At 42.0% G+C, this 12,781-nt stretch overlaps 1 protein-coding gene across 1 annotated transcript in view; it reads left to right on the top strand.

Annotated features, from left to right (window-relative positions):
* Positions 1-1,066: 1,066 nt before the first annotated feature.
* Positions 1,067-12,781, top strand: part of fasn (fatty acid synthase) — a 33,926-nt gene continuing 22,211 nt past the window's right edge. The window contains exons 1-5 of the mRNA XM_071462621.1: positions 1,067-1,450; positions 6,694-6,829; positions 10,842-10,994; positions 11,104-11,277; positions 12,025-12,225. Of these exons, the coding sequence (XP_071318722.1) occupies positions 6,703-6,829; positions 10,842-10,994; positions 11,104-11,277; positions 12,025-12,225 (655 nt within the window). The 5' untranslated portion in view covers positions 1,067-1,450; positions 6,694-6,702. The remainder of the gene's footprint in view (positions 1,451-6,693; positions 6,830-10,841; positions 10,995-11,103; positions 11,278-12,024; positions 12,226-12,781) is intronic.

Below are 12,781 nucleotides of genomic sequence, written 5' to 3'. Positions count from 1 at the left end.
TTAATTTCCACAAAGCAAGCTATTTCTGTTAAACAGAAGTATTATACATTGTGTGCATTACTGTGTTTGTCAAACAGTCTATAAATAAAGCTACTTGATTTCGGAACCTGTCTGCTTCAGTTATTGATCACAGGGTCATCCTGTGCTTTTGCAGCCTGTTATCAGTGCGCTGCCACAGTAGGTCAACGGTATTAAGAAAACCCCTGTTTTCTCAGCACATCATGCTATGTGAAATTATGAACTCAAGTAACCCCAAGAAGTCAGACGAGCGTTCCTGGCTACGTCATCACCGGGGCCCCGCCCTTTAATCACCCTATCTCCCAACAGCACCCTCTTGTCACTTCTGATTGGATTAAACTTCACACCCCCGCCTCGTGATTGGCTGATTCACAGGATTCTTCGACGTGGGTGCCCACGTGTGCCGAAACCGGCCCGCACTTCCACGCTCACCGGGAAGCGAAGGACCGGAGGCTGCTGTTTGAGGAGGGGGAAAGACTCCATGTGTGTCTGTGTGGAGGCCCTCAGTGGTCGAAATACGGTTCCTGATGGGTGTCAATAAAACACACTGTTACTGTATTTCACATTAATAGTTATTTAAAAATATTCATAACAGAACTGGACATACAGATACTATTATATTAAATATTGCAAAGTAAAACAGTACTGATGTCCAGTGTATGCTGCATCCAAGCACGCCGGGTGTAGGGCTCTGCAACAAGGCCAGGACACACCTGGACACTCACCCTCATGGGTACCAAGGGTTCATTTGAGTGCGTCTTTGGCCAATCAAAATGAATCAAGTAGAGCTGGGCACTGTCATGCGTCGTTACATTTCGATCCAGTTGCAAATACTAAATACTAAATACATCTATTGTGTGTAGTCTAATATCTTGTTACTCGTTTTCTTTCCATCTTTTGTGGAAATGAACACTTTTCTTGTCATTTTATGGTCTGATGCTACAGCCAGCAGACTGGTCGTCCGGTGTGGCGGAGCAGGGACGAGTGTTTTTTTTTGGGGGGGGGGGCGACGAGTGAAGAGGAGACTGAGTTTGAACTCCAGTAACCCCATCTCAACATTAATTTTTTTTCCTCTCTGTGACTACGGGGGCGTTCAACGAATTACTCCATCACTGGCTGGATCCGAGAGCCCTGCCTCTTTTCTCATTGGACTGCGCGGCCAAGCCAAGCTGTCAGCCCATGTGGCGTGGCCAGACAGAATGTGAGACATTTAAATTCATCAGAGAAAAGATTCACTGGAGCACCGAGTACCAACGTTTACCGTACAGAGGCAGCCTTTCCTCCCCGCACTTAAAGTGAGAGGAGCACCGCCTTGGACCATCGTAGTGCAGCTAACGGAGATAACGGAGGACGAAGGACTACATGTCATACCAGCGCTAACATTACACAAAGACTCTCGAGTTCGTGATTTTTCTCCCTGGACGTTGAACAGGTAAGTTCGCTAACGGTGTTAGCCTAACGTCCTCACTGCCGTGATGCGTGGCTGTGTCTTGTCTATGCAGACAGGAAGGGTTCTTGCTCTTGCTAGCTGCTGTTAACACCGGTTTGTGACGGTGTTAGGTCAAAAAAAAAAGAAACCCCTCCTTTAATTAACGCTATGACTAGACATTTTTTCCTTTATTTAGCTAACTTTGATATTATGCTTGTATTCGGTAGAAGCTACAAACCACCATGCAGCTTTTACTTCCTCTACTTGTTACTTTTGGAAATGGTTCGCCTTGTTTATGTGCTTCCTCATGATGGAGATAATAGATGCTGGTGGATTATATTCAAGCCCAAATGAATAGTTATCATACAGTAGGCCTAACGTTGCTTCTACTCCAAATAATATGTACTATATACTAATGATAACAGCCACTTTAAATTGCCAAAAAATGATGGTGTAGCTATCATAAATGCTAGTAGCCACTGTAAAATGTAGTTTAACTGTCCACTGTTTGCAAAGGGTGTATCCAGTGTGCTAGAGCAGCGTTAGCCCAAGCAGATTTTAAATTGTTGCTTGTCTTGCCCAGATTTCAGTGTTTCATTCATCATCCTCAGTGTCTGGACATATGCCCTCATTTTCGGGTTCTGCATGAATTAAACCGGCCTGATTAAAATAATCCATGTACATGCTGTAACTGTAGTACTGTGTAGTAGCTGTGTTGGTCAGGGTAAATACTAGTGGTCTATTGTTGTTGTAATACTGATGGTGTTGCTGGTAGATACTAATAATAAGCCATGATTAACACCCTGCAGACAGGGCTGTGCCCAGCATGACAGTCTGCAGGTCACTGAGGTCACCTGCAATGCTGGACCTTACCTGTGCAAACTGAGCTGCCAGAGTCTCTGGAGAATAAATGGCAGACCATTGTAATGAGATAAAAAAAAGAAGTTCCCTCTTGTATTGTAACTGGTACAAGAGTCTCTGTCTACAACATGTCTGAGTTGATCCAAATGACATAAAGACAATGGAATAAATTCAGAGTAGTTTGCTCACTTTAACATTGTGGTTGAGGAACTGGCAGGCGCTCCACCATCTTTCTTTGCAAACACATTGCCAGCTTTGTTTGTCTATGAGGCTCTAAGGTAATGCAAACTATCTGAAAAATATTGGTCACAATTAAACAACAAAATCATAAAATTAACTAAAAATGATTTTAAAAGATCACATGTTGTATTAAAGGGTAGTTATCTGCTTAAAACAATTTTGTAAAACAGGCTGTAAAACACAAAATGCAGTTTGAAAACAAAAACTGTGGAAATCAAAGACTGTAACTGAGCCTACTTTAACTTGTAGATGTAACATTCTTCTCATGTCAAGCTGAGCATGATTTGAAGGATATATTTTCATGAAGTGCTGTCTTTGCAGTGAGACTGTGAGTGTGCAAAAATGAGAAACTAATGTGGAACTGAAGCTAACTGGTGCCAGCACAGCAATACAATCCAGGAACGAGTTTGTCTTCTTCACCCAGTGGAAGAGGATTATATGGTTGCCTGCAGAGTAATGATGATAGAGTTTGGCATTTGTCGTCATTGTGCTTCCACCTTCAGGTTCTTTCCATCAGTGCTCTGTGACAAGTCAGGTCTTGTTGTGAGGTGCCGCTGGATGAGCTAAGCACACTAATATCCACAATACTATGGCTGATGGGAATGCAGACAGTCATCCTTGTTGAGCATGATTTGGATTGATGTTGAGTACAGCATGAGGCTGAGGCGGGGCAGGCACAGCTCGTAGAGTGCTGAATAATTGTACCATGTGCGTGTTGACTAGGCCAGCTTGAAGCCAGCATATAGTCTCCCAATGTCTGGAGTCATGTGCAGGGTGTTAGTGTGATTGATCTGGGTCAGGTAAGGCTGGATATTGTACTGAAGGTGCTACGTTAGGTTTAATCCCAGGCCATTATATCCTGGAGCCCCAATCCTTTCAGCTACTGAGCTACAGGAAGGCCAGGACAGGCTGTCATACTGTGACTGTCCTGCTCACACCTGGCTTCACAGTCTGGATTTGTTGATGTGTTTGTCTACTTTTTGTGTTAAACTTAGTTCAAATTTATTGAATCAGATGTTACAAGTGTTAAAGTGGATTTTCAAAACAGAAACAGGAAGTTGATTTTATATTTCTTAGATGTCACTAAGGGTTTGATCTTATCTCCTTCCTGAGAAGTAGTTTAGAAACTGCCTGTCCTCCTGAGACCACTACAGGACAGTCATCTTTTGCTGATTGGAGTCCTGTGTTCCTTATTTAGCAAATTCTGTATTTGTGAGGAAATTGCTTCTCTCATCTCTCAGGGAGCTAAGCTTGATATGTTCATCCTCTGATGGTGCGGAGTATACAGCTGATCCAGTTTCTCCAGAGTTCTCCGAGTTCATTCACTGCCCCCTTAAAGGGACTTTCTCAGCGTCAAATCATGGCTGGACTAAAGGTTTCTTTGTTCAGAATAACAATTTGACTTTTGACACTTTCACTTAGTTCTGATGCCAGTTTCCCACTGCTACAATGCAACTTAGTGAGCAATGATCTGCTGAAAACCTGAGGCACAGGCTTATTTATAACAGTTGAACAATAGCTGCAAGTTTAGTTATGTAGGGGTATTTGGGAAGAATACAACTCAAGGAAATCTGAGCTTTTGTACAAAATGTTAAGTTGGATTCTTCCTTATTTTAAATGAAATAACTTTTGATTGTTGATTGAGATTTTCATTGTGGTCTCAGACTGTGGATCCCCCCTGTGTGTGTATAGATAGATAGAAAGAAAGAAAGGAAGAAAGAACCTTTGATGGAAATCAGTGCAGGCTTATTGTGCATGACCACCCTTAATCCTGTGATAGAGTAAACATTTCTGTCTTGATGGGAGGGAGTGTGCTCTTCCAGGATGAAAATGCCCACATCTACTTGTTTGATGAGTGTCACATTAATGTGAATCATATGCTTTGTAACTGAACAACACTGAAGCTGTTCTGGAGGTTTGTTTTGGAGAAACAGCGTACTAAAGCCTAGGGCTGAACAATGAATCGAAATGTTGTATTGAAATCGCACCATGGCCAAGTGCAATACCCAAAACCAATTTTAATGATATGTCACAACATGGTATTATAAACTTGAATGGCACTCTGTAGAACACATACATCCTCTAAGGTGAAATATTGATGAAAACGATGACAAATGCCTGATCTTGCCATGTTGAGGAAATTGATTAAAAAAAATAAATCCTGTATCCACCCCCTTGACTAGATCTACTCTAAATTTTAACAGGTTCTTCCCTCCACCCCTCCACCAAGTTTGGTGCAATTCAGTACTTTTTGCCTAATCCTGGTGTTACAGTGATGCACCGGCCTGCCAATCATATTCCCCACACGTAAAGGAACTTGCTTGTTTGGTACCAGACCCCAGCAAAAATCACATTATCATATTCATATTATTTCAGTAAAAATGACAATGTTCAGCCCTTCTGAAGACCCTTATATACCCCCAGACACACATGGACTGTCAATGTGAATACAGCTCTGTGAACATGTGCAGTCAGTGCATACAGTCTGCACCCACCCATGTAGACCATTGTTACCTGACTCCACAGGGGCCCTCTGGGCTATGCAAACACATAATTTGAGTTTAAAATACTTCACTTACTGACTTCTAACCAGCAAACAGTGCTAACTTTAGTTTCAGCTACCAGTGCTGTTTGTGTCAGTCAGATGTTTTGTCTCATCTGAAGCTTCCACTGTAGCCTCAGTCATTATTATTCCGTGGGAACGAAAACAAATTTTAGTCTTTTGTTTTCCTTGTACCAGTTTGTATCTATTCACATTACAATTGCATCTTAGTGACTGAAGAAATGTTGGATTTTCATTTCCCTGTCTACATGAAAAAGAGCTTTTAAGGAGAACATCAGCGCCGTGGGTTCAGGTGGTGTGTTTAACTTCTCAAATGTGTGCACAGTGTGTTTTGAGGGAAGGAGTCTGAGTATGATGGCGGGACAGCTGCTCTACACTGAGTTGGAGATGCATGGTTTAATGTAGGGTAACACTGTCCCAAGCTGCCAGCTGATTGGTTGATGCGTCTGGTCCTGCTGACACGAAAAGGCCTGGCCTAGAAACAAGGAACAAAGGCCAAGATACACACAACACACACACACACACACACACACACACACACACACACACACACACACACACACAGTTCAACATGGATCTGCTCATGTACACAGTCTATCAGCAGACTACATTGTCTGCTCTAAGTGCTCTTTCATGCGTGCTCAGTGGAACTCATCTCTCACTTCTGAAACACGTTTAGTGTGAATGAATAATTTTGAAACACAGAGACATTTTTGAAGTTTCACATTTCATGTTTTGCTGTCATTAAGAATTTCACAGCTGTTCTACATATTTCTTTTCCCATCAACTGACTGCATCGTTTGCACAGTGTATTAGTGAGTGTTGCATGCACTGATGAAATGTGACTGCCCGTTGTGCGTGCATTCACTAAACTAGCTCTCCTCAGTATCGGCTGACTAAGAGGTCACACATCCATTCAGAAATTCAAATTCTTTTCAAATTAAGAATTTCATAAAATCCCAAGTGAGGCTATTTTTTATGATTTAGATGCAGCCTTTTTAAAACTTTGTAAACCTTTGCTGCTATTTAAAAAGTATTTAGTGGGTTTATTTTCTTTCCTACCCAGACATTACGCAGAATGTTGAGGAGTCTTCATCATTTGTGTCGTTAATGTTGAACCGATCTCACAAAATATATTATATAATTTCTTTTCCCATGGAGAAAAGCATCTCTCGTTGAACTGAGGACTTCATTTCCACCTGGTTGGATTAGCTGAGCCAATATTTGATAATATCGTATACAGTGGGAAAATCGTGGTATTTGATAATATTGAATATCTAATTTTCCCACTGCATCCAATATATATATTTTTTCACTGCTTTGCTTACTATACATTGTACCTTAGTATGTGACAATAAAACTTTGAACTTTAGCGGCAGCAACACGTACACCTGAAGCATAGAATACATAATACAATTATATGTTATTAAAAAAACAGAGATAATATCAAATATATTGTAATATTTAACCTGGACTGTATTAAAATATTACATTTTGGATATTGCCCAAGATCACATTCATCACAGTGTGTATGAAATGTGTACCTGTCTCATTGCTGACTCACCTCTCACTCTGTTCACAGTTATTCAGCATGGACGAGATAGTCATAGCAGGCATATCAGGCCGTTTGCCCGAGTCCAACAATCTGGAGGAATTCTGGGAGAACCTTATCAACGGTGTGGACATGGTGACAGAGGACAACCGGCGGTGGACACCAGGTGAGACCCCACATAGAGCTGGATATGATTGACTGTTCAGAGTCAGACATGCAGAGAATTGGTTGATTAATGCAACATGGTCCCCCAACACTCAACAACGCAAACACAAACTAACAGCAGCTAAAGGTTGATTGGATCTGATGATATTCGTTTTTTATTCAAGTCTACATCACATTGCTGGGAGACTTTTGACACAAGGTGCAATCAGACCCGATTTTACCTGGTGAAATCTACTGCGACATTTGGTAAAATACAGGTGGGACAGGAAATATCATGGGTGTGGAAGGAAACAGCAGGGACTAGCATGGCTAACTGGCTAACAGGAGCAGTCCATCAAGTTTCTGGTTATACAGCTTCTTATCATTGTCCTTCACATTCACTGCAGGCCAATGGCATAGGGAAGCGAAATCCAGTCCGCTTCCACCACTAGTAGTGGTGGGCGGAGCCAACATCATGTCATGTCTCTAATGTTGTATTATAGATGTGTAAAGCGTGACAGAATGTGACTGACACTAATAGAGAGTTCGCACCAGTCAAAAAATCTAATATTTTTATTACCAAAAGATCAGAACGGACGTGAGGGAGCAATAAAAACAGCTGTTTAGTGGCAATTTCCGCCCCCGCAATAATATTATGTATCGTGATATTTGGGCTGGATGTATCAAGAAATTAAAAATTTTGGACATCACCCAAGCCTAAATAATTCCAATGTAATTAACAGGCTCATGCTGATGTTATAGGACTTAAAATAACAGCTACAACTGTGCAGCTGATGAATGATACAGTATTGAGGGCATGTTTTTAGTAAACAAACAATAGATTTAAGCGTCACTCTTTTCATTTGAGAACGTGAGCCACTTGCTACTTTAACTTGTTGACAAATTTGGCAAATGAGTTTAATCAGAGATAATACCGCGGGGCACGCCTCCTGATCCAAACTGTCAAGGAGACATGACTGTGACTCATAATGGTGTTACCACAATCAGTTTAAGCAGGTCAGCATATTGGGAAATACACTTTTTTTTTTTTTTTCTTGGAGAAAGATTAGAAGTTCAATATCAGTTTCAGCGGTTTCCGTATGAGTAGGTCCCTGCTTTGTTTGTCTTGAGCACGTGCACGAGGATACACATGCACGCATGCCCATGCTGGTGGTGTGATACACATTTCTGCCAATGATTTCACACTGTTCCACTGATCTACAGGTGGTGGTAACACACCAGGAGCCACAGCAATGTACAAACACAGGCAGAGAAGAAGACTGCCAGCCCTGAAATATGTGGAAAAAGAATTGGCCAATTAATTTAACAAGTTTGGTAGACCTCAAACACACACAATGCATTTTGTCACCTCAATGTAATGTGATTTTGTTGACAGGAAAAGTTCACAGGGCACAGTGCTATAGTGAGTGTGTTTAGCCTAGCTTAGCATAAAGATTTGAAGTTTAGGGAAACCTGGCTATCCTGGCTCGGTCCAAAGTTCGACAATACACCCCAAACACTGCTGACTTATTAAAAACATAACGTAAAAACAACAATTTGTGATTTGACTTTGCGTTACGTGCTGTAATTATCCATCCACCTAGTCCCTCTGTGCAGAAGTCTTACAGGTGAGAAGAACAGTTTTATTTTATTCATGATAAAATAAAACTCTTCTTCTCACTTGATAAATAAAATTCACATTGTGATATGTTTGTCTAATGAATTAAACAAATCCAACAGAGAGGGCCTCTGTGCAAAAACAGATAAAGAAATTTAGAAGAAAACTGTTTGTCAGGGACAGTGAGCAGGGGGCCTGTGTCTGTCATCTGTGTGACACTCATCACCATGTTTTATTGTCATTTGATAGCAGATGCTGGACCATAGAATTATACACAAAGTAATCTGTCTGGAACGTGCACTTGGATCTGACTGGCCGATGTGACGCTTTGTGTGGCAGCAAAAGTTGAACCTGGTTTGAGCTGACTGCTGACCAACCCAGCACTGTTTTTTCCCAGAGTCCCCTGGGTTGGCACCTCCAGCTTATTGCCAGACTGGTCTCATTCAAATTAATGAGGGGGGTGTTTTTTTCAAACAGAGCTTAATTGGGTCTGAACATGACCCTACCAATTTCCTTATTTCACTTTCAGTGTGAGCTAGCTGGTCCAGAAGAAGAATGCTGAGTATCACTGTTTAGCAGCTTCACTCTCCAAACCTTGGCATTCTGTATCATTCCACCCAGTCCCACTTTTATTTTTATATTTCACATTTTGATTTCTTTTTTCTCCTTAGTCTCCACTGTCCCATTCTTTCCCATCCTCCTCCTTGCAGTTTTTTCCTCTCTGTGAATAAAAGACCCATCCCTCGGTGTCTGGCAGCCATCTCGAGCTCGCATTCATGTGCTGAAAGGGTTGGACTGCTGAGACCACACACCAGGGAGAGTAGGCAGAATAGGAGAGGAAACAGAGAAAGCAACCAGAGGTTCATGGCCTCAGGGAAAAAGGGACAATAAGTGGGGAAAAAAGTACGATGAAAATGGGAAACAACAGACATGAGAGGAGAGAGACAGAGAGAGAGAGAGAGAGAGAGAGAGAGAGAGAGAGAGAGGATGACATGCAGCAAAGAGCCCAGGCTGGATTTGAAGCTGGGCCGCTGCAGTGAGGACTCAGTCTTAATGGTACCAGTGTGGCCCCCCCATCAAAACAGACACATTGATTGTGAACCAGTTCACTGCAAGTGGGAAATTTCTGATTGCATCAGTTAAGTAAGGCTGAGCATGGTCACCCTTCACTGTGTTGAACTTAGCTTAGTTTAGCATTAAGCCTGGTAGCTTAAAGGCTAACCTTGTTCTCTCCAGTGTGATAAAAGGCTACCAGCCCCACTAAAACTCACTGATTAATATGTTGTAACTTGCGGTTTCTCAGAGGGAGTTTTGTGCTGGCACTGTTTCTTGTTGGACAACAAGTGCAGTGACTGTGAGCAGCTTCCTGTGGTGTTGTTATTCACAGTAAATGTGCCAAGCTGTGGTGCCTGCACAGAGACTAAAACCAAAACCTGTGCTCACCAACAGTATCTGAAAATCTGCACTGTAGCCAGAGATGCTGCACAGAGGAACTGAGCGGACACTGTCTGGAGTTTTTTTTTAAAGCTCCTCTGTGAAGAATTTGAATTAGAGCCATTAGAATTTTTTTTGTTGATGCATGGTAAAGAGAGCAGCACCTCCTGGTGGCCTTATTGGCAGCTGATTTACAGGAAAAGCCCTAGAGTCAAAGAAAGGAGTCATTGTCCCGTTGTTGTTCCAGGTGGAAGATGCAGAAAGTGTGTGGGAATATATTTTAACCGTGAGTTGAAGTAGAAATAGTGACATGGAGATTAGAGGATTATAAATGATGTGTTTTTTTACTTTGAAACTTTTGAGTCATATAGAAAATCCTTTAATTTCAAGTTTTTTTGAGTTGGACATTATATAATTACTTTTCAAGTTCATTATCATGTCAACACAGCACATGCACCAAGAAAAGAAAGGTCAAGATCATTGAACAGTGAGTAACACAGCAAAGACAAGCTGCTACAACATCTCACTGCCTGACAGCCTGGCCTCTCCCAGGTGTGTTATTACAAGTGTAGGAAATAAGCACCTGTCATGTGATGGCGTGGCACCACAGGAAGACCTGACTTATGTAACATGTGTTTCTCACCTTGAACATGTGTTGAAGGCTTCAGAGAATTCTTCTTTAATCACCTCTCTGTGGCTGCTGCTGGTTTTTACTTTTCCTCCCTCCAATATTATTCTTTGCAAAACTGTCCCACCAAAGTTTTATTTGTCGGAACCGTAGAGAAATCAACATCAAGAGTATGAAAATTAAAAGAATGCCTCATCATCAGATCCTGCTAGCTCCCTGTTTTCTTATGTTTGATGATGAGGTGATGCTTTGTCATGTGTGATACGGAGTCCGTATTTTCAGTTTTCACAGAACAACTTTGTTTGTGAGGAGTCCTTCTGATGATGACTTTTCTCCACTTTGTCTCTTTTCCAGGCCTGTACGGTCTTCCAAAGAGGAACGGGAAACTGAAGGACATCAGCCACTTCGATGCAGCCTTCTTCGGTGTCCACCCCAAACAGGCCAACACTATGGACCCCCAGCTCCGCCTCATGCTGGAGATCGCCTACGAAGCCATTGTAGATGGAGGTGAGGGAACAGTGTAAAGCTCTAAAATAAAACCAGTGCACGTTGGTAGAAATGGAATAAAGTAAACTCTAAGAGAATGGTTTAAAAAGGATGAAATGTTGTGATGCAGGACTGAACCCGGCTGTGCTGCGTGGCAGTAAGACGGGTGTTTACATCGGGGTGAGTGGCTCGGAGGCTGGAGAGGCGTTCAGCAGAGATCCAGAGGAGCTGCTGGGCTACAGCATGACTGGCTGTCAGCGCGCCATGTTGGCCAACAGACTCTCCTACTTCTTTGACTTTAGTGGTATGGAAACAAGCTTTCAGTCTTTGGCTTTTAGTTCGATGCTGCTAAAATACTAACTGTTGGACTCTTTTATATCTGGTATTTTCTCTGTCAATTGTTTTTAATTTGCTGTTTCATGGCTCAGAACTGGCAACATCCATAACATGGATTTGTCTGTATCAGTATACCAGAGGTCCTGACCAGAATAATTTGCCAATAAACTGTTCACAATACTGTGGTGAACTGTCTTCTTCATCAATGGACGTCTGGATCTAATGCTGCCACCATGTGGCCATTTATCTTTCTCGTAGTACAGGACACAACAAAGATTTCCTGGTTCCATGGTTGAAGACGATCTCCCAGTCATAATCTTCAGTCTTACGGAACATACTGTATTTGGATGGAGCTGTTTTTTCACATTGTCCAGATCTAACCAATGTCAGATACACACAGATTGTAAAGATGTGTGTCGATAACATATTATCAAATCTGAATCCAGTTTCAAATAATAGAGCATCAGCATGACTTTCTGTGACTGTGTATTGTCAAGTAGACCTGGATGTAGATGCAGATGCTGTTTAAATGAGTTTATAGAATTGTTCAGCCTCTGTAACAACATGCACTGTGCTTTCTAGTCTGAAGTGTTGTCATTTATTTAACTTGAACTTACATTCTGGATGCCCTCAGTCACTCCTGGTTCTCCCTGGCTACCCTTTTCTGCTGAAGTGGTTCCTCGCTCTAACCCACCCTCCTCTCCTCCTCCTCCAGGCCCCAGCACTGCTATTGACACAGCCTGCTCCTCCAGCTTGCTGGCTTTAGAAAACGCCTTCCACGCCATTCGCCAGGGCCACTGTGACGCCGCTCTGGTGGGTGGAGTCAACTTGTTGCTCAAGCCAAACACCTCAGTGCAGTTCATGAAACTGGGCATGCTCAGTCCTGAGGGGACCTGCAAGTCTTTTGACTCATCAGGTAAATGAAAGTCATGGGATGCCTCTGTGGCTCAGTGATTGAATCTGGCTGGGGACCAGTCTGTCTCTCTTGTTTCTGCACCATCTGCAGGATTTGCACTTGTAGTAAGTTTAATTATCTTTTGCAGTTTAATATAGTTAGGTCAAAATGATAGTTTTATAGTGTATAGTTTCCAGCTGTTTCTGTTTACTTATTTGTCAGCAGGATTATGCAAAACTCTTGAGCCTATTTGCACCAAACTTGACAAGTAGAAAAACCTGTTACATTTAAGTGCAGATCCAGGGGTAGATCCAGGAATTTTTTTGTCACTCTCTTTGACATTGTGAGAAGGGGCATTTTTAGATACTTGGGTCAGTTTTTGTTTTTTTTAAGGAAAGAATGTTTGGATCTTGATGTAAAAAATCTAACATGTTTATGGTGTTGACATCTATGAGTTTGTACAGTTGGTGCAGATCCAGATAATAATCCAGATCTGGTGGAACAAAATTTTTGGCCTAGGTGGAAGTACACGCTCTACTGAGTGCTATTCTAGTTATTTGATGAAACTGAGAATGTC

Source organism: Trachinotus anak, unplaced genomic scaffold, assembly GCF_046630095.1.
Source record: "Trachinotus anak isolate AG129_WGS33_773 ecotype Australia unplaced genomic scaffold, CSIRO_AGI_Tana_v1 ptg000025l, whole genome shotgun sequence".
Classification (NCBI taxonomy): Eukaryota; Metazoa; Chordata; class Actinopteri; order Carangiformes; family Carangidae; genus Trachinotus; species Trachinotus anak.
This window is presented reverse-complemented; position numbering and strand designations above follow the sequence as displayed.